Source organism: Rutilus rutilus, assembly GCF_951802725.1.
Source record: "Rutilus rutilus genome assembly, chromosome: 2".
NCBI lineage: Eukaryota > Metazoa > Chordata > Actinopteri > Cypriniformes > Leuciscidae > Rutilus > Rutilus rutilus.
Window position 1 is genome coordinate 29,800,862 of NC_140210.1, and position 23,442 is coordinate 29,824,303.

The window sequence follows — 23,442 nt, forward strand, 5'->3', positions numbered from 1 at the left end:
TCAATATACAGTGCAATGCATAAGTGAATACACCCATGCTAAAGTTGACTAAAAAGAGGAATAAAAAATCATATTTTGGAAATTGAACTTAATGCCTTAATTTAAAAAATTAGGAAAAATCCAACCTTTAAGGACACCAATTTTCTTTGTGAATGAATAATGTATCGTAAATAAATAAATAAATAAATGTATCGTAAATAAATAAATGTTCTTCCTTAAAATACATGGTGCATAAGTGAGTACACTGTATGTTAAATTCCCATAGAGGCAGGCAGATTTTTATTTTTAAGTATTTTTGTTTTAAAAAAATGTAGGATACTATGCATCCTGATAAAGTTCCCTTGGCCTTTGGAATTAAAATAGCCCCACATCATCACATAGCCTTCACCATACCTAGAGATTGGCATGGGGTACTTTCCATAAGATCATCTCTCAATGCAAATCAAACTAGCTATTAGGCTAACTGAAATAAAACCATGCCAATCTCTAGGTATGGTGAATGCTATGTGATGATGTGGGGCTATTTTAATTCCAAAGGCCAAGGGAACTTTATCAGGATGCATAGTATCCTAAAAATAAAAAATAAAAAAATACTTAAAAATAAAAATCTGCCTGCCTCTATGGGAATTTAACATAGGGGTGTACTCACTTATGCACCATGTATTTAAGGAAGAACATTTATTTATTTACGATACATTACTCATTCACAAAGAAAATTGGTGTCCTTAAAGGTTGGATTTTTCCTAATTTTTTAAATTAAGGCATTAAGTTCAATTTCCAAAATATGATTTTTTATTCCTCTTTTTAGTCAACTTTAGCATGGGTGTATTCACTTATGCATAGCACTGTACATTACAGCATTGGCTACGTTTACGTGCAACCAAGTAATCAATTAGTAATCGGATTGACGGCTCAATCAGACTAAAAAGAAGCCCTCATGTAAACATCTTAATCGATCCGATCGAGCTCGATCCGAATGAAATTTCGATCGGATTGAAAGGGGTGGTTTATTCCATTTCTAATCCAATCGAGAGAACATGTAAACACTTGATCGGATTGAAAACCGAAACTGAAAGGACTGCGCATGTGCAAAGACGTAGAAATAGCGTAATGACGTATGACGCGTGAACGAGCTGTTCTTCCTGTTGAATAAAGTGTCAAATAAATGAGTGTCCTGTCATTCTAAAATTCTCCTCCTTTCACCTCAGTGTCTGTGAAGTGGAGCAGGACAACGTCCCACCAATCCTTGTTCTTTCGGATTCTCATCCACAGATGACATCCACAGCCGGTTTTGGGCACGGGCACTTTTTTTTATTGTCTATGGCGGGGAGGGGCATTTTTACTGCGTAATAAATATAAGCAGCACTGCACAACGGTTCATATGTCCATTGTCTCCAAATTATGACCAGAAATGGATATATATTAAGTCTGCTGTGCTGTTTAAAACAGATAAAGAATCAATTTAGGAGAAAAGTTATTATGTGCAAACAGCGGGAAACTCTATATTCGTGCAGTGTGCGTGCGTCAAAAAATAAATTCTGATTTGAAGCTTGGACATAAAAAATCCCAGGATGTCTTTCAAAAGAGTAGGGGTGTAACACCGGCATCCCGGCCAAATTTGCCCAGTGTCCATCATGGCCTCCTAATCATCCCTATATACTCAATGGCTTCATAACTCTGTCTCCTCTCCACCAATAAGCTGGTGTTTGGTGGGCGTTCTATGGGCGCAATATGGCTGCCGTCGCATAATCCAGGTGGATGCTGCACATTTGTGGTGGTTGAGGAGATCCCCCTCTTCTATGTAAAGCGCTTTGAGTGCCAAGAAAAGCGCTATATAAATGTAATGAATTATTATTATTATTATTATTATTATAAGTCAGCTGTTATTGTCGTGTCAGAGACCTGGATGAATATTGCTATTCCAGATTCAACTTTAATTTTTCTAGAATATACACTGCATCGGCAGGATCTTAAGGGCAGCGGGGGAGGAGGAGTTGCACTGTATGTCTACAACAACACATAAAAGCAACTGACTCATTTAGAAGATGACGAGCAGGAATCTCTATGGGTCTGATTACGATCCAATCATCTTCATCTAGGGTTAAGTTGTATTGTTCCTGTGCTGTGCATTCCACCACGTTCTTCAGCAACGGCCTAACCTGATGCTAACTACACAATTCTTGGATCCCTGTCTTGACAACATTGAATGCAACTACCAGCAAGCCACAATTGTCATACTTGGAGACACAAATAGATATAAGTCTGAAACCATCTGTAGCAGACATGGATTGAAACAAGTAGTGTCTGGATCAACAAGAAAGGCCAGTCATCTTGATTCAATCTTTACCAACTTTGGTCCCATGTATGTGTCACCTGAGCATTTTCCCCCTGTTGGCTCCTCTGACCATCAGACTATCATGTTGAATGCTGGGAAATGGCCCTCCTATCCTATTCAACACATCTTCTGCAGAAAACACACCCCTGAGGTTCATTAGGCTACTGACCCTGAGGCAAAGGCTAGTGCCTATACTTCCACTGGGTCTATCTTGGACAAAACTGTTCCATTAAAGAAAGTTTACATTAAAGATCTGATAAAAGAGAGGCAGCATGCATTTTACTCTGGTGATAAAACTTGCCATATGAATCTAAAATCAGTTATTGCCAAATAAATTAAGAATGCAAAAATAAATACATAAATAACAATACTACAAGAACGAAGTGGAAGAACTGTGCTGTACTAAGCCAAAACAGTTATTTAAGTCTGTGAAGGCATTAATGGGGATGGAAGGAGATTGGAGAGATGTTGTGTCTCAGGATTATAACATCTTGCAACATGAGTGTGATACCTTTGCTAAGCATTTTGCTTCCGTGTGATCAAGTGATCCACACTTCTCCCTCTGAAGATGATGTTATTCACAAGCTGTCAAAGTGGTAGAATACCTCCCCTGAGTATTGGGCAAGTTAAAGCTAGACTTCGCAAAATGAATGCAGCGAAGGCTGCTGGTCCTGACTGTACTCCTCCTTGGGTCTTAAAGACCTGGCACCTGTGTCATGTGATATCTTTAACACATGCATTCAACATAATATTTTTCCAAAACATTGGAAGGAGGCTATGGTCAAAGCTGTTCCTAAAAAAAAAAAAAATCCCAGTTTTCCAGAAGATTACTGCCAGATTTCATTAATCAGGAATCCTCAGAGATGCCATTCTGGACAATACAATCACTAAGATTGCGCCTTCGCAAAATGGCTTCATAGCGAACGGAACAACTGACACTACCCTAAATCAGATTCTTCAATACTGGCAAGAAGAATTTAATAACAACCACAAAATGGACATTCATGTGTTTTTTGTTCATTTTATTCTAGCCTTTCACACAATTGAGCAGTGTCAATTGCTTCATGCTCTGGCTGACATGCATGTCAAACGCCCCGTTGGCTCATTGTGAGGAGTTATCTGAGTAACAGAGAGCAAAGGGTGAAACAGGGTTCCTGTGTGTCTAACTCATATCCAATTCCAGCTGGTGTTCCCCAGGGGGAACTTTTATTCCCTCTGTTCTTTCTCATCTGTATAAACAATCTGGATCCATTTCTGGCTCCCTCAGTATTCATAGTTTTGGAAATATGTTGATGATCTAACAAACACTGAGCTTCTAACGGGATCCCTACCTGGCCTAATTCAGAAGGCATTGGATTCAGTGGCAGAATGGGGACAGGAATTTTCACTGGCTATGAATGGGGCTAAGATCATGGATATGGTAATTAGTGCCAGGAAAGATGACAACATCCCCTCTCTTCCTTCTCCTGTAATTTCTGGACATGCAATCAATACATTTTCTTCATTTAAACTGCTTGGAGTTCAAATATCATCTGATCTGTCATGGGATGCCCACATTAAGTATATGATCTCCAAGACATTGCAAAGAGGGTCTCCCATGAAATGTTTTAATACAAATATACTTAACTGCCTAAAGGCCTCTCTTATGAGTTAGAGAGTAGAGTCATTCTTGCCTTATTTCTTTTCACGGCTTGACTATTGTAACTCTCTTTATATAGGAGTTAGCCAGACAGCACTACTGCGGTTGCAGGCAGTCCAGAATGCGGCCGCTAGACTGTTGACAAGTTCTCGCAAATATGAGCATATTACACCAATTTTATCTTCACTTAAGTGGTTGTCGGTGCGTTTCAGAATCGAATATAAACTTGTATTATTTGTTTTTAAATCATTAAATGGCTTGGCGCCACCGTACCTTACTGGCCTACTAAAACGGCACACATCTGCTAGATCTCTTGGGTCCTTTGATCAGTTGCTCTCGACTATTCCCAGATCCAGACTGAAACTAAGGGGTGATCGGGATTTTTCTGTCGCTGCACCTAAATTGTGGAACATATTACCATTGCATATCAGAATGGCTCCAACAATATCCATTTTTAAAGTCCGCGTGAACCGGAAGTTGCAAACGACTTTTCTCCAGTGCTGTGACGTATTTCCCAGTGAAAAGGAATATTGAACAGAGGGCAGGGTTTTACTCTAGCGCTCCTCCTCTCCATCTCTCGCTCATTACAGACTAACGATTTGAGGGGAGTGGTTAAGCGTTTCCCAAACCAAGCCGTCAAACCTACGTCATCAGGGAAGGTCCTCCAATGCAGAGGGGAGGGGCATTTTCAGATTTTGATTAAAGATTACGAAGCCAAAAAATTGTTTTCTGTGTTTTAACTTGCACGGATGAATTGTTCACCACAAGACTAGTAATATGCGCTAACAAAGTAAATAGGGTCCATTTCGATTTCAGTTGGACTTTAAAACTTGGTTAAAATCTCATTTGCTATCCCGGGATTTTAATCTCGATTAGGTGCTGAGGCATGTTTTACTTTTAATTTGTGTCTACTTAGGCTATTTGTACGTATGTTATTGTTGTACTATTTTTCTTTGTATGATTAGTATTTTATTTAAGTTCTTTTTACAGCACTTTGGGCAACTGTTGTTGTATTAAATTGTGCTTTATAAAGAAAGAAAGAAAGAAAGAGAAGAGAGGGTTCAAAATCATTGCTGTCAGAGAATAGGTATTCCGACATCTTCTCTCCCCTTATTGAGTGAGTGGCACGATGAGGCCACCATACATACCCATACGAACATACTCAAGGACAGTTCACTGCCATTGCACAGTTTCTTGCCTGTGGCTCCAATATCTACTTATTCAATTAGTTGAAACAGGAAATATGTTGCGCCAAGGAGTAAAACAAATGAAAACAGTAAAACAGTTCTAATTAACTGTTTGCATACATATAAATCATACTCGGGCCACCTCTTGAAATGGCCTCAATTTGGGTTTGCTTTGGTGCATTCATATGTCAATTCATGCCAACTGTTATAAGACCTTGGAACTAACCAAGTGTGAAAACACCCTGTAGATCAGGGGTACCCGATCCTGTTCCTGGAGATCTGCAAAGTTTAGCTCTAACCCTGATAAAACACACATGAATCAGCTAATTTAGGTCTCCAGGAGCACTTTATAATTATAGACAGGTGTGTTAAGCAGAGCTGAACTTTGCAGGAAGGTAGATCTCCAGGAATAGGAATTGGGCACCCCTGCTTTAGATGTCTGTATTGACAATGTTGTTGTGGAAAAGGCCTGAAGCCTGAAACACTGCAAATTTTGTGAGGGAGACAATGTAGAGCTATCGTACACGGGACTGCTATGCAAGTCATCCTTCTCGCCTCACACCATAAACTGCCTTTTAAATATGCACAACACACAGAGAGAAACCTAAGGGAGTACACAATACATCATTAGGGTTCTGCCCCATGAACATGTCCTGATATACCCCCCACCTCCCCCCAAAGACTCATTCGTACACACTCAGCTGTATCGCACCCCGCTGCCCTTTTATTCCATGAGTCATTTTACACAATGTCACCACAGAGAGACATCACTCTTACTGTTTATATCCCCTCTGTTTAATACTCTTTCGGCCCAGTGTCATAAATTCAAATCATTTAATGTGTGTGAAGGGTGCAGCTAGGAAAGTCAATATGTTTCCATCCAAAGTTGCGATTTTAAGTTGCAAAGCATAAAACATTTGAGAATAAAGCATTGTTTCCATCCAGTGAGTCAAAGAGAACAAAAAACGTTAATTCCTGATAAACTGGTGAGAAAATTAGGAGAAGCTACTGTATATAATAATTTTCGTATATAATAAATTACTTGCGTCTCAGAGCATGCAGACGAAACGCAATAATGTGTTATCTTGCTTTCGGAGGCAGATGCTGCTGTTTGGAGTCGTGCAAGACAGTTCTGGAAGGTAATTTATACTGAACCACTTTGGCTACGTTCAGACTGTCTGTCCAAATCCGATTATTTGTGTATCCATTTGGAATCTGATCTAAAATTATTGACGTCCACACTGTGTATCGCAACTGTTCAGATCCGATTTGTGTGTCCACTTGCAACAATGTCTTTACTAACGTTTCTGGGATGGCAGATATCAATTACCTAGCAGCCTATGAAGGAGTAAGCCAGCTCTCAGATTTCATCAAAATTATCTTAATTTGTGTTCCAAACATGAACGAAAGTCTTACGGGGTTGGAACAATTACTGGGGTGAGTAATTACGACAGAATTTTCATTTTTGGGTGAACTAACCCTTTAAAGTCAAAGTCACGATGTAACAGAAGTAGCAACAGATCTTTTCTTCCATATTTTAACATACATCCAAGTGAAACATGTAGACAGGGTCTTGTTTCAATCCTCTAGTTGTTGATTGGATGGAGGCAGTTTCTCAATGCGAGCTAGCAGTCAATTGTAAAAAGAAGCGGGTTTATGCGCTGGACAAAAATTACAAGGACAAAAAATGTAACTGAATAAAATGTATGCATGAATAAAGTGTTCACAATAAGATCAATAACATGCATTTAGAAAATGGATAGGTTCAATTTTCGTTTCAATGCAACTATAAATTCACCCAAAAACGAGCATTTTAACCAAGATTAGTCTAATATAGGTTGTCCTTTTTGCTATTTTAAGTTGTCGGAGAACACTCTTTTATTTGGCGATGAATGAGTGTTTTTTGTAATCAAGGGTTGCTAGTCAGAATGGCATTTCACACTCTAAACTGGGGTAGTGTCGGACGATTAATGTAATGTAGTGGGTAATTGCTGTAATTGTGTAACTATAATTAGTTTAATTATGCGGTTGAGTACTCAGCACTGGAAAGCTGCACTCTGTACCAAAGGAACAGATACTCACATTTTATCACTGGTATAAGAGCTTCACTTCTAAGTCACCAATGAAATAGTATATAATTGTAAATATTAATGGGAAGGCCAGAGAGACAATATTTTTCTGTTTGTATGATAAATAGGTCTGATGCAGCAAGGGCCTATTCTCTCCCGTTTCCATCTGCGGTTTTCATACTGCCATCAGAATCTCTGTTCATTGCACCTGGTTTTCTCATCCCTCCTGCCATCCCGTTTACGCCCTTCCCTTCATTATTTTTCTGGGCTGATCTCATGGATTGATAGTGTTTGGTTCAAGTGCACTGTAAGGGGACCAAAGGCCATTCCACCCTAACAACCAATTTCGATCAGCCAGAGATGGGCTATAAACCTTAAAGGTGTGATGCTGTTTATCACAGTAATTCTCAGAAATGAAGAGGCCTTGAGGATTAGAGAGGTGTTCATGAGGCAGGGTTAGATTAACTGCTTGACTTTTTGTTAAGAGTAATACCACCTAGCTAAGTTCTGAGTTATATTATATCACATGAATCATTTTTGTTTGCCATAACTGGATGTGCAGAGATGCGGACTGACATAATTAGAAACTGATTTTTTTTATTCATTTTTGTTTTTAACATCATTGTTTTATGTTGTTTATTTAGGGCCCTGTGAAATCCATTTTATCTTTTTCTCCCCCAATTTTTTTTTTCACTTTAGTTTTTCTGGAATCCATGTTTTTTTTTTTTATGTTTTAGGTCTAACAGTAATTCAGGCACAGAAATTGAATAATCAAATGTAAAATAACATCGCATTAATCTTCACTATATGAATTAAATGTAGATCAATCCTTGTTAAAGCTACAAAAGTTATTCCGTCAAGATCATTTAGTGATTTTTTTTTGATTAACTTTAATGACACAGATGGCAGCAGGTTGGCTATATTAGGCATCTGTCACTTTAAAGGAACATGCCGACTTTTTGGGACTTTAGCTTATTCACCGTATCCCCCAGAGTTAGATAAGTCCATAAATACCTTTTTCATCTCCGTGCGTGTCGTAACTCTGTCTGACGCACCCACCGCTAGCCTAGCTTAGCACAAAGACTGGAGGTAAACGGCTCCAGCTAGCATACTGCTCCCAATAAGAGACAAAATAACGCCAACATTTTCCTATTTACATGTTGTGATTTGTATAGTCACAGCGTGTACGAATAACAAGGTCACATGAGACACAACCATCACCTAGAAGGCTTCGCCTTCTGAGAATATAGTTCCCAGTATGTATACGGTTAGAAGATGGTTGTGTCTCATGTGACCTTGTTATTCGTACACGCTGTGACTATACAAATCACAACATGTAAATAGGAAAATGTTGGCGTTATTTTGTCACTTATTGGGAGCAGTCAGGCCTTTTTTTTCTTTTTTTTTACAGATCGGGCTTTGTTTGGACTCGGGCTCATTTAGCTTCTCTCCTTTCATCGTGCCCATAATATACGTGCAGAGCGCAGGCTACTGTATGAAATATTGTTATATTGATAATATTATATGCAATGCAATATGCGATTACGCGAGTAACGCGACGCACGTGCAATGCATTAGGTGACAGTTGACCATGGAGAGCATCAGGAGTTGAGAAGTTGGAGCGTGGGGAGTTACTAAAAGTTCCCAATACTTCAGGAAAAGTTGCATTTTGAAAGAGTTTTGATTTGATTAACACAACAAACAGTGAGTCTGAAGCCTTCAACAGTGGATGCTATTCTTTTTCTTCACAACACAGTTCAACGGATTTTTTAATGTATTATATTTGTATTATTATTTAACGTTAGCCAGTTGGCGAAGAGTTCTTTGAAACGTTGTTCTTCAGTAACATTACTTAACATAAAAAAAAGGTAGGCCGTAAATCTTTATTTACTGCTGGATCACATTTATTCTCTACTGCATGCTTATGCTTCTCTGTAATGGACAGTCTGTATTAATATTTGTGGGCATAATTGTCGGTGGTGGTAGTTTAATTGTCGGATGACTTTCTTTCTTCTGCTGAACACAAAAGAAGATATTTTGAAGAAAGTCGGTAACCAAACGACTGATGGACCCCATTGACTTCCATAGTAGGAAAAAAAAAATACTATGGAAGTCAATGGGGACCAGCAACTGTTTAATTACCAACCTTCTTTAAAATATCTTCTTTTGTGTTCAGCAGAAGAAAGGAAATCATACAGGTTTGGAACAACATGAGGGTGAGTAAATGATGACAGCATTTTCATTTTTGGGTGAACTATCCCTTTAAAGTGATATTGATGTTGGTCTCAGGTCGGGCTCGGGCTGAAAAATTGCAGACGTTTTCGGGCTGGGGCCGGATTAGGGCTTGAACACCACGGGCCAGGTCTCGGTTATGCAGGGCTCTAAGCAGTATGCTAGCTGGAGCCGTTTACCTCCAGTCTTTGTGCTAAGCTAGGCTAGCGGTGGGTGCGTCAGACAGAGTTACAGCACGCACGGAGATGAAAAGGGTATGTATGGACTAGGGCTGAACGATATGGACAAAATTTCATATCTCGATTTTCATGCCAGATATCTCGATATCGATACAATACGATATGACTACGTAAGTACTAAAAAAAACAATACATTTAGAGTTTGTAAAATACACACTGATGTCTATGGAAGAGGTAATAATAATCCTTTCCATTATAATTCGACACGTTTTATTCATATCAGATACACATTGTGTAAGTAACTTCAATGTTTACTCTATTCTATTCCCAGTTCACCAGCCACTTACTTTTAAGTATTTCGGGAGAAGTGGATGAATTCACGTGTTGTAAACATAGAGGTTGTAAATCCAACAGATCCGATTCTCTGAACTGCGTCACAAACTAACACGGCGGCGCCCATCGCGCATACAGCTCAACTAACGCGATCGTTATAAAGGTGTTTAAACAACAATATACTTCCACTTGCATGTATTTGACAATCGGAATATCAGATATTTCATGCCATAGCTAACACATTTGTGAATATTCTGAATAAAAAAGGAAAAATTACATAAAAGCAGATCATCATTCATTCAGCGCTGTTGCGGTGTGTCACGTGACAAGCAATGACGCGTCACCATGGAAACGCCGCCCCCCCCCCTCTCACAATATAGTTCCCACGTCCCTGGTAGTGTGTGCGCGCTGGCTTTAGCGGTGCATTCAAGGACACTCGTAAAACTGATGTTTGTTGTGACTGTCAGAGTTGTATGCAGGGCGAGCGCGGAGAGGGGAAATCTATATCGTCTATATCGTTGCTTTTTTCGATAGTAATATCTTGAAAGTTCATATCGAGATATAGATACGATAACGATATATCGTTCAGCCCTAGTATGGACTTATCTAACTCTGGGGGATACGGTGAATAAGTCCCAAAAAGTCGGCGTGTTCCTTTAAGACGGGATGCAAGATATTCAACTTTATATCTGCTCTCTCACAAATGCTTTCATCATAACTAACTGCTCGAACACGATGTAAATGAGATTCATTGTACAGTATAGACAGCGTCATTGATTATAACGGGAGTTTTGGTGACTCGCGCTGTGTGATTGACAGCTCCAGCAATTATAAAGAGAGCATTCTTTGATCGCTTTCTGTATATAATTTAATCCCAATTTAGATAACAGCATTTTGTGGCATTACTGTCGAGTCCATATCTTACAGTAAAAGTATGTTTGTAAAGCCTGTGCCCAAATTGCGACTGATTTACCAAAGAATCCACAGTGAAATGTACCGAACAAACAAATAAAGCTCTACTTGTTGGACATTCACATAGTTGAAAATAAATAACCACTTTCATAGCATTAGGATCCTTTGGAAAGTAATGTTATTTTTAGTCCAGTGATCCTGTATCTCTCTTCTCTCCTTCTCATCTCACTTACACGCCAGTGGAGCCAAAGAGGCAATGATGCCTCAATCTGATTCTGCAGAGGTGGTCTTTTGGCGCACTATGACATAATAATGTGACAATCAGAAACGAGATGTTTTCTGAGTTTGGTTTCATTAAAAGCTGTTTGGACTAACAAGGACATTTTGAGTTCTGAAACTTACAGGGTTTCAATTAATGTATTAATAATCTCAGTGTTAGAGTGACTTCATCAGAAAAGCAAAGGCTGATATATTGCAGCAGTGTGTGAGTGATGGCAACATTTGAAACATTTGATTTTAGGTTCATACAACAAGACCAAAACAGATTCATTCAAATTAATTATTTTTTGTTTGAAAATATTTAATTGTTGATTTAATTTAGACCATTTAGCTAGTCCAAAATTTGATTCAATTTAGTGGAATTTCAGCTGGAATTTAATTTAATGTTTTACAAACTAATGGAATGATAAAAACTCAAATGTAATAATGATCTAATTGGAGTTGCAGTCATTGTAAGATTATCACCATTCTGTTGGCTTTTTTTTAAACTATTTTTTCATACCTTCTATTTTTGACGACTATGGGCCACCTCTAACTCTGGTTGACTCTGTTTTGATAGGAAAGTAAAGGTGAACGCTTTGTCATAGTTAACCTTGCCTCACCTCACTATAATTCAGGGAGGGGGAAAAAAATGAACAAAATACCAGGATTTGCATAACATGACAACGAAAGCTGATTGAAGCAGTGATGTGCATATGACTAGAGTATTTTAATGTAGCTTCTCATTTTAATAAGCCGAAAGCCCAAAGGGCTCTTTGAGGTAAACACAACAGCATTCTGAATCACATTAGAGCAACAAAAAGCTTGGGTTTCAAGGCTTATAGGGTTACTTTGCCTATCAACAAAATGCCACAATAAAAACCTTAAGGGTTTTCTACCTTTTCAAATTTATACCCTAAACTTGGACATGTTCTGGCACATTTATCAACATCAGGCTAAACATGTTATTTAAAAAAAGAACTGCATTGGCTTTATCACTGCTCTTTTAGAAGGCCTTCTGTGTACATTTCTTGGTCTCCACCCCGGCAGGCATGTAATGGTCTAATTCTCACTTGGGAGCCATTATTAGCTCAAAGGTTAGTTCCGTCAGACTGAATGAATGATATGCCTAATTAAAGTTGATGGAGAACAAGAACAGGAATGATGAGTGGGCAAAACTCTAGCTTCTGTTTCCACGATTGGGATTGTGACCCCGTTAAACAGAGATAAAGACACATCAAATTATTTAGAATAGATTAGGTCTTCCATATGAGCCTGTTCATTCAAAAAGGAGATGTCAAATTTAAAGCACGTTAATTAGTGTTACATCAAAGAAACATGACAGATTGATAAGTTAATTGACACGTTTCAAGATTACATTTACATTTATGCATTTGGCAGACGCTTTTATCCAAAGCGACTTACATTGCATTCAAGGTACACATTTTACATTTTGTCAGTTCTTGCTTTCCCTGGGAATCGAACCCATGACCTTGGCGTTGCTAGCACCAACGCTCTACTGTTTGAGCTACAGGAAAACAACATTAGTAACATAAAATATATTTAATATGGGCAGAACTTGATTTTAAGTTAAAGGAGTCATAATGTAGAAATTTCACTTTTCCACGAGAATCAATGTATGTTATGATTGCATAATGATTATACACTGGCCGGGAAGCCGATATTTAAAAGTGAAGCGTTTGTTTACCTCAGGGTTTGTAAAATAGGCCACGTGCACGCGCACGAAAAAACGAGATTTTGATTTCTTCCCCCTCTTGACGTCAAGACGGGGGAGGATATACCAAATATGGACACCGCAAACCTATGCCGCGGGAAGCCCGCCCCTCTCCCCCTCTCCCCCTCAGATTCAGTTTAGTCGACTCGAGAAAGATGGAGAAACCGAGTGCACACCTGAGATGCTCTGTGGTTGACTGCCACAAACAACATGCAAATGTGTTTTATCTACCAAAAACGGACGAAACTATCAGGGAACAGTGGAGGAAATTCATTTTTAATGACGCTGTCCCAACAACTCTTTCAAGTGGCGTATCGTTAGGTGTGTGCGCTAAACATTTTACACCGGAATCATTTACAAATTTGGGGCAATATCAGGCGAACTTGGCCTCGAAGCTCCGTTTGGGAAAAGGTGCCATCCCCACCATCACGGACTTGCCAGAAATTGAAAAGGTAAAACTGTGTTTTTATTGCTCTACTGTGGTTAACAAATAGCAGCTAACTGCTAATGCGGCTATTGTATGTAACGTTACCTTCGAGGTAAACACGGGGAATGGACTCTACGAATGCTAGCCACATCTTTCCACTTTGTTTTACACTAGCAGCTACAGTAGTGACGGTACAGGAGTCCATGCTCAGTGGCTAAAACTGTTTAAATGCAAGTATGAAAACAATATACCACTAAACATTATTAGCCAAACTCATGCAAAACATGCAGTTTGAAAATAGCTTTCAGTTAGTGGGGCTTCTGTAAGAATGTATCTGGAAATGGTGTATTTTTTCTACGACCAATCAACGCGCCCCTCATTTGCATTATTATAATGACCGTCCACAACAGCCAAAACATCGCATCAGATCTCGCGAGACAATAATGCCTTTAGAAATAAGGGTCTGAGGGGCTCTGTGTTGATTTTTTTTCCACTTTTCTTTTTTAGAAGTGCCTGAAAGACTATAATAGAGCATTGGGTATCCAAGGTAACACAACATTATGACTCCTTTAAGATGCACTTTGTAGTGAGCTGTATTGTCAAGATTGTATCGATTAAGAGAGTTATAGTCTTTAATTCAATAGCATTTAAATTTAGTTGCACTGCCTGGTTCAGCTAGATATTATTATTATTTTTATTTATTTTTTTTGGAGCTGATTTTTGGGCAATTATAGTAATTTTGTTTCAAATGTTTATCTTAAAAGAAGCGATCATTGAAACACTGCCAGGTCATTTGGGATGATGGGAAAAATGTCCTTTTGACCTTGCCGTGAGTGTTAGTGAGTGGAATAATTTGCATGCTTTGAAATTCGACTAATTGAACGTGCTTTGATGTACAGACAAACATAAAAATGTTATTAAATGAACTACGGCATGCATGAGAACACTGGATGAATCAACAGAGAATTTAGCCTCCAACTATTTGAAACCAACCCCTCTAAAACAAGCTGACAAGCTGAGTTTACTTGTTTTATTTGAGGAGGACAAATGCGTTTGACTATTATGAACTACATATGTAAATATACTGCATTCAGTATGGCATTTAATGCTGTTGTTATATTGAATACGTTATTGCTGTGATGTGTAAGTGCTCGAACCGATTTGTATCCAGAAAATGACTTGTTCAGCTGATGAAATGAAGACCTTTCTCAGAGGCCTCATATTATTGGATGATTCAGTATTTTCATTTGCATGCTTGTGCCGTCCTTGAGCAATTCATTTTTTTGTGCTTACCAGGTTGTGTGCTTTTCAGAATTGGATTGAATTGAATATGCCTTTTAAATGCCAATTAATTTACTGGTTTTGTATTGTGCAAACAAGATGCATAAACTGCAATTCAGATTTTAATGTAAGGCAGTAAAATTTAAGTGAAACAGGAAATGCCTATTTTTTTATAAGAAAAGCAAAAAAATTCAAAACAACTTCACTATTTTGGCTTGACAAAGCCTACATTTTGAAGAAAGTCTGTAAAGGGATTTTTCACCCAAAAAAAAAAAAAAAAAAAAAGATTCTGTCATTATTTACTCACTATCATGTCGTTCTAAACCTGTCTTTCTTCTGTGAAAAAAATTATAATATTTTGGGAAATGTCTCAGTACTTTTTGTTTGTTTGTTTTGTTTTTTACAATGGAGGCCAATAGTAACCAAATCTGTTTAGTTATCTTCTTTTGTTTTGTAGAAGAAAGAAAGGCATACAGGTTTGAAACAACATGAGGTGAGTAAATAATGGCAGAAGTTAAATTTTTTTGGGTGAACTATTAAGTTTGAAGGGTTATATTGTTGAATATAAAGTTCAGTATATTCACCTTCCAGCTTTTCAGAATTCCTACATTAAAGGGATAGTTCATCCAAAAATGAAAATCACCCCATGATTTACTCACCCTCTAGCCTTTCTAGGTGTATATGACTTTCTTCTTTCAGACGAATACAATCAGAGTTATATTACAAAATGTCCTGGCTCTTCCAAGCTTTTTAATGGCAGTGAATGGAGGATGATTTTTTGAAGCCAAAAAAAAGTGCATCCATCCATGATAACAGTAATCCATTCGGGTCTATGGGGTTAATAAAGGCCTTCTGAAGCGAAGCTATGCGTTTGGACGGTAAAACATTTTTGGGTGAATTATCCCTTTAATTTTCTGCATTTGCTCTCATAGGTTCTGCTTTAGTACTGATTTTGTAATCTGTTTGCTTTCAGTGGAGTTCATGTACCTGGATTTGGCCTCTTTGACATCTGTGCGGCAGTTTGTCCAGAGATATAAAGCCACAGGTTTGCCACTGCACGTCCTTGTCAGTAATGGTATGTAAATTCCTGAATTCCTCTAGCATTAGGCAATTTCCCCCCTTAAAATGCATCATTTGACCACAGCAGTAGTGCTGTATTATTTGTTGTTATTGTCATATTTGCAGTGTCTAACATTTTTAAATGTTTGCTTATGTTTCATATTTCGTATTTTCATATTTATTGATGTATTTAATGATTTAAATAATTCTTATTAACAATAAACAGCATTTATTACATTAGGTTAATATACATTTTTATATTGTATAGATAGATTTCACATTATATGTATTAAAATTAAAATTAATGTATAATGAACAAATATGAAATTACAATACAAGTTGCAAAATTGCTGTTCATTGTTAGTTCATGATACCTAATGCATTAACTTGTAAAGTCTTAACTGTAAAGTGTTACCTATTTATAATTTATAGGTTGTCTCCTATAAACAGGCTTAAAATCTCTTGCGCCCTCCTAAGCTCGCTCTGTTGGACATGTCTGGTCTGTGTCCTGAGGGCCTTAGGGGTTGTTTGTTTTAACTGAATGATTTTTATTTAGAAGCCCGCCCGGGGGAATGTCTCAAAATGACAGGAACAGTCAAACACTGTCCTCTCCCTAACCGAGAGAATTAATAATTCACGCTCCCCTTTTCCTGTTTGTTCTCTATGGCGTACACCCCTCCCTTCTGACGCCAGCTGATGGGTCATCATATTTGTGCCACCCTGTTAAGGGTCTAATGATGCCGAAAGGTCAACGCTTGACCTCTCTAGTGCTCTGGCTGGACAGGACACTGCATGTGTCTGACGAAGAGTCGAGGGACATTGATTCTCTCTTCAGAGAACACGGATCGATAAGATTAGGATTCGTTAGGTTCAACTTTCCAGTGTGAGTGTAATTAAAAAACGTACTGTTTAATGTTCATTTAATATGCTGAGGACATTTTTATAATCCTGATTATTGTTTTCTCCAGCGAACTGAGCTGTAATTCTGTTAAGAGCAAAATAATGATGAAACATGTTTTCAAGAGCAGAGGCTTATTCCCGCATGAATGCTGGTGCTCAATCTCGGCCAGGGTTTTAAACCAGATTACATCCATTTAATATTGGGATTCACCAACTTTAATTATCTTGTGGTCGCTCTTTATAACGACATAGAAGTGCATTTTTGTTGAAGGGTATGTTTATGTGTGAATGTGACGCATGATGATCTTCACATCTTTTCATTTTCTTCTCAGCGAGAACATGAATTAAGCAGTTTCATATGAAGACATCTCTGATATCATTCTCTGTTTGTGTTAAAAGCCGTTCAAAAAGATGTGAATCAATAAACCAGCAGTACTTAATTCACGGTATTCAGAGAGCTGCATGCAGTACAGTGTTCTCCGAGCGCATTTTCATTGCTTTTCAAAACAGTGACTCAGAAATGACTCATGAGTCATTTTTAAGGTGTGAATACTTGATCAAGCATAGTAGGATTCTTCCCGGTGTCCTGCATATTCTGTTTGTTCATAATATATCAGCAATGATGTTCCTTTATGTATGCAGCTGGTGTTATGCTTGTTCCGGAGAGGAGAACAGAGGATGGATTTGAGCTACACTTTGGGCTAAACTACCTGGGCCATTTCCTGTTGGCCAACCTGTTGCTAGATGTCCTGAGGAAGTCAGGCAAACCTGGGAAATGTTCCCGAATAGTTATTATGTCTTCAGCTACCCATTATGGAGGAAGATTAACTCTGGATGACTTGCAGGGAAGGTTAGAGCTTTACTGTATTACACTTGAGATTCTTTTCTTACCTCAAGCCTTTTTGTGAATGGAAGGGATGAATTGATGCATAATTGAATAGACGAAGATTTAATTTGTTTAAAATCAAATTTTATTCCGTATTGTTTGGCCTCCACTGCTGAATCTAGTTCTACATGCAAAAGTCATCCAATTTTTATGTTCTATTTTTGCAGTCTGAATTCTGAATTTATTCTGAATTGTCTACTCTGACTGCACACACAAACAAAAACATACAACACAGTCATTGTAGTCATATTAAAAACAGTATGTTCTTTTTCAAACAATACACTCACTGAATCCACCGGTTACTGAATTAAGATCTCACTTTTCATTACTCATTCCCAACTGAGAACCGTTACCGTGTTGTTTGTGCTGTGGACTATATTATGAAATGTGGTTTGTGAGACTTAATCCGCATAATTACCTACTTGTTAAAAAATAATATTTTTTTTAAAAAACTTGACACGTTTAAAAAAACAGTATTGTTCAAACAAAAAAGAAAAAAAATTTTTTTTAGTCTATTTAGCTTATTTTAATGCTTGTTTTGTCTTGTTATAATTCATTTTAAGTTATCATGAGGCACACTGGTGGGCCCCGGCCCCCTGGTTGAGAACCTCTGGCATAAACAGAGTTGTGTAAGAAAAATGAATATATTAGTTATGTATATTGCATGATATATCAGTAAAATCGTAGGTGGAGTTTCACTTTGTGCATCGAGGGGTAAAAAAAAGAAGCCTAAAGGCTTATTGTGTGCAAATATGAAAACATTAGGCAATAAAAATTATTTTGAGACAAACACCTTATTTTCCACTATATAGTATCTATACAAATATACAACACTTTTACTCAAAGGATACAAAATAAAAGCTTACCTGATGCAGAAGTAGCTGTTTTCTCCCCCAACTTGCTGAGATTTCAACTATCTGATAGGTTTAATCAAACATTCATATTGTACAGTTGGCCTACAATTTAACTTGACTGCTTGCAAAGGGAGAACAAAAAAGAAGTAGTGTAAATAAAACACTTTTAAACTCTGGAAAAGAATGCATGCAGAAATGTTTAAATATATGACCATTTTAGGTTTCAATATGTAAAATAATTTAGCCATAATTTCATAACTCTGCACATTAAAGTAATAAGATTAGATAAAAGTGTGTTGGTTTTTTTCACCACTTAGACTAATGCTGCATTCACACCATGTTGTAATTACCGTAGTTTCAAGATAACAACACATGACGTTCTACTTGGAGCTGTTCACGTCCTCGGACTGGGAATTATGCGTTTCTGTGGCAACACTATCAACGCCTAAATTAATTTACAAGCTCTATAAGGATGTGAACACTTTTTACAAGTTGAAATCTCGTAATTACTTGAACGCACCTTAAACAATTATCCACCACAAAACTCCAGCTTATAGCTATAATGGTTATTTTATTTTTTTATTTTTTAAATAAATATTGGCTATTAAATGCTCATATACATTTAAATTATATTTGCCATCACCACTCTGTCACGATGGGTGGCTGAAATGAAGGCGCACGACGATGTAAACAAAACAAAATAGTATTTTAAACAAGGAAACATGCAGGAGATAAACTTGGAGACACGGAATAGAACAACCACTCCAACATAGATGTATAGCAATCCAGGACAAAGAATTGACAGAAACTGAGGGCAGAGTACTTAAGTACAGAGGGCAAACAAAGGAGCTAATGAGTTCATTAACAAGGGACCGGTGATTGAGATGAATCAATGAAACACTTGGAAAACTGGGTCAACGGAAAATGAGCGAAACAGAAAGTGAACACAATGAAAACAAAGACAAAACATAACCCTGACACACTCACTTAAACTGTTAAATGTTCTTCATTTTTAGCAGATCTCAAACTGAATGTCCATTCATACGGTACATATTTAAAAGGCGAAAATATGTGTCTCATATTAAACACTCCATTCCTATAGTGCAGATCAGTCCATACTGTCCTATTTATTCCTCAAAATATTACCTCTGTTCTAACCTATTTTTCTCAGGACTGCTTTTATTGCTTTTCAATCTTGAGTGTCCTCATCCGTTACTGCAGTAATGTACTGCAACTATTCAAGGACACAGTTGCTATAACATGCAGTGTGATTCAGAGCACTGTTTTATTGATTGACTGAATTCTGCAAAGCCTCCTGGGAGGCAGAAAGGGGGCGGTTATGAGTGTTACAATAAATACTGACAAACAACAAATCTAATACAGCAAACAAGGTGCCCGCTTGCAACTGATGGTGAGTTCTTGTCACGCTGTATGTTAAGTGTGTGTGGTTGGCTCATGCTGTGGGTTGGCACAGAAGATTCCTAATAAATATGTCCTTCAAGGTGAGAGAGGAAGGGGTGGGCGCAAAGACATGCTGGTATAAATAACGGATAAATGAAGGAGCTGAATGATTAGACATGGATTCTTCATTCTAGGGCATTCTAGGACTTCGAAACATGCATAGAAAGACAAGATATTTTAATCAATTTATGGTTTGTTAATGTGAATATAGCAATTAGGCACCAATGCTGGTAATTTCAATACCACAACTAAAAGTGATATGCTGTTGAACAAGTTAAATGTTAAAATACATATTGGTCTGGTTTCACAGACAGGACATAGATTCAGCCAGGAGTAGGCCTTAGTTAATTAGGACATTTAAGTAGCTTTTATAAACATGCCTTCGAAAAAAAGAAAGAAAAAAAGATTCTGCAGCGGTCACGTGGTACAAGTAGGAGCTCTAAGAAAATTCCCTGCTTAATATTTTAAATTACGAGCTCTACTAGGATGTGAACGCTTTTTACAAGTTGAAATCTCGTGATTATGACATTTCAAAGTGCAAGGTTTTGTGCACACATGCGTACTACGTGTTTGCAGGGTATTTCTTGTCAAAGTGACATCGCCAACTACTGGCCTGGCACGCAAAATCAAGCCTTTTTAGTCATTTTCGCTGATCATCTGTTTTTAGTACATCGTTGTCGTGTTTGTTTTGTTTATTATTTTTTGCTGTTTGTTTTCTTTAATCAGTATTGGCTATTTAATTGTAAAATTGCTCATTTACCAGTTTTTACATTTCAATTATATTTGCCATCATCTGCCACACACTTAAACTGTTAAATATTCTTAATTTTTACCCTATTTAAAACTGAATGTCCATTCAGTACATTACAATGTTGTGATGCCCAAATTCCAATTTCCAGTCGTTACTGTTAATTAAAACTAAAACTATATATATATATATATATATATATATATATATATATATATATATATATATATATAAACAATGATTTTTCATTGAAATGGAGCTGAAATAAAATAAAAATATTAGATGAAAAACAAAAAGCTATATAGGAATTTATAAAAAAAACGGACAAAAAGCACATAACACAAAAATTACTAAAACTTTAATATCAAAATTTAAATTAAAATAATTCAAAATACTAATATAAACACTTTAATAGTAAGTAATACCAAATAACGCTGGTTTAATGTTGACTCAGACTGCTGTTCTGAATGATCTGACTTGAAGCAACAACACATCAACAAGCACATTCTTGTCAAAATGGGTTTGCAAACACAAATTACAGTAAACAACACATTAATGGCTGTTGACACCAAAATAGCTGCATAACTATGCTCAAGGCCTCTTTCTTTTTTCTCCCGTTGTCTCTCTTCCTCAGGATGTGTTATAGTGCCCATGGTGCATACGCCCAGAGTAAACTGGCCCTGCTGCTGTTCTCCTACCACCTGCAGGACCGGTTGTGGGTCAAAGGAGACCCTGTAACGGTTAATGCAGTGGACCCAGGCATGGTGGACACAGCCCTGTATGACAATCTGTGTGGCCCGGCCCAGCTAGCCAAGAAGCCTTTCGCTAAACTGCTGTTTAGGGTAAGGGAAATAATTTTGCCCTCTATAAAATCTCATTAGTCAAGTTTACTGGAGGATAATAATTGCCTGTGCAAATTTGGACTGCCTAATTTTATTTAAATCGCTTGCCAAACTTTGGAAAGTCAGCCAAACTAGGTCTGAGTCACTAGTGTGATGGTTTATTCAGGCACCTGTCTGTGCTTGGGAGAGCTAATTCTTGAAGCTTCAGTTTTCACTTGTGTTTGGGTTCATTTTTTATTTTCTATTTTTATTTTTGTGCCACTGCTATTGACAAGACAGAGATAGGACATGAAATGTACAGCTTTCAAGTGGTTGAATGAAAAAAAATTTCATATTATGTGTCATAACTGTTAATTGAACAATATTATAAATCTGTGCTATTTTGTTTAAACAAATAAAACGCACTAGAAACTAAAAACAAAAGTTGGATCAAGATTAAATGGATGTTGTAATAGCCATTGACGCTGATAAGGCTAAATATATAAACAAATGCTTGCGTGATAATGCAAAGTATGAAAAATATAAATACTATTATTTTAAGCTGAATAGTTGATGAGAAAGTCTATAATAGAGTTAGGACAAGTTTTAGTTTAGTATTATTGAGATACAATTATAGTTTTTATTCATATTTTGAATACATTTTTGTTTTTATATGTTCCATTTTCATTTGAGTTAAAATGTAAAAATGTGTTATTTTTTTCTATCTTGATGTAGTTTTTATTCATTTTTATTTTAGCTCTAGTTTTAATTATTTTAGTACATCAAGTTAAACTACATGAAAATAAGAAATGCCGTAAGATGAAATAAAACAAGTGAAAGATTTTTTTTTATATTGTATTTTATTTCAGTTAACATTTGTTTCATTTCAAGTAACGAATTTATTTATTTATTTATTTTATTTTAGTAACTATAATAACCCTGGGTGGGAGCTCTATTATACGAAAGCCCTTTTAATTTTTGCCTAATCTTTCTCATTAAGTAAGTGCTATATGATTGCAAAAGTAATCTAAAATCTAAAATTAAGCAGAAGCAAGCAACCACAATTAAATATCAGCTGATAGATATCCTAACTAATATTATTTAAAATGATAACTGTTATTACTTATTGGTCCCAATATGAAATTGCCTGCTTTTGCATCTAAAACGCATTCAGTTTCATGAGTTCATGAATATTCTCCTTTAGATACAGCATGTCAGTGACAAAGGCTGTTGTGAAAGGTGCTCTGTTGAATGACAACACTTTATGACAAACCCACCTGCCCCAATATGTTGCAATAAGGTATTGTGACAGTGTGGTGTATCCTGGGAGACACTGTTTTCACTCTCTCTTTTCTTTCTTTTTCCATCTGTCTGTCTCACCCAATCTCTTGGAATTCGTCTTGAAATCGAAAGGTTTGGAGCCGCTATGTCAGGGTGAACAATAATTGGATTTATCTTGTCTCTTTGCTTCAAAGGTGTGTGTGTGGGTGTGTGTGTGTGTGTGTGTGTTAATCAGACGTGATTCTTTCATCTTCTTTTAGAATATGTTACACCTCTTGAATTTCAGATAAGTGGAAGAAAATGGTGGCAAGAGTGAAAAAATGAAAATAAAGTAAAATAGAGTATACAATTACAAATATACAAATATGTATATAGTATTTCTTGATTTTTTTAATGTGGTTTGATGTTATGCTATATATTATATGCCACCTATACAAATTTGCAACCATTTTTTTTTTCCCAGGCTGTTTTACTGTCATCCCATAAATTCAGCTGAGTTTGTGGTGCTAAAAGAGCATTAGAGATGAGCAAACATCTATAGCAAACAGCACCATATGATTGTGTTGAACACTCTGTCAGAACATTATGTAATAAATTACGTATGAACAACTATCTTTGGTTATGCGCAATAGATAGCAAATGAAAACCACAACAATGGCCAGTGACCTTCACCCTTTTCTCAAGGGGAATTATTTGTACTATACAAAAGATAATTCAATGTGTAATCAGTTGAATACAGATGTAATATCCGTGAATCTCGTGCCCTTGTTGAGGTGAGGTGTGTTGATATTGATTTATTGTGATAGTTATCAGCACAGCAATATCCTTTTGCAGGGGGCTTAGTT

General features: G+C 37.0%; 1 protein-coding gene across 2 annotated transcripts in view; it reads left to right on the plus strand.

Annotated features, from left to right (window-relative positions):
- dhrsx (dehydrogenase/reductase (SDR family) X-linked) overlaps nt 1-23,442 on the plus strand; it is a 76,211-nt gene that overhangs the window by 47,160 nt on the left and 5,609 nt on the right. For both annotated transcript variants that reach the window (XM_084395623.1, XM_084395622.1), the window contains exons 4-6: nt 15,561-15,662; nt 17,189-17,396; nt 21,130-21,337. In XM_084395623.1, the coding sequence (XP_084251749.1) occupies nt 15,561-15,662; nt 17,189-17,396; nt 21,130-21,337 (518 nt within the window). The remainder of the gene's footprint in view (nt 1-15,560; nt 15,663-17,188; nt 17,397-21,129; nt 21,338-23,442) is intronic.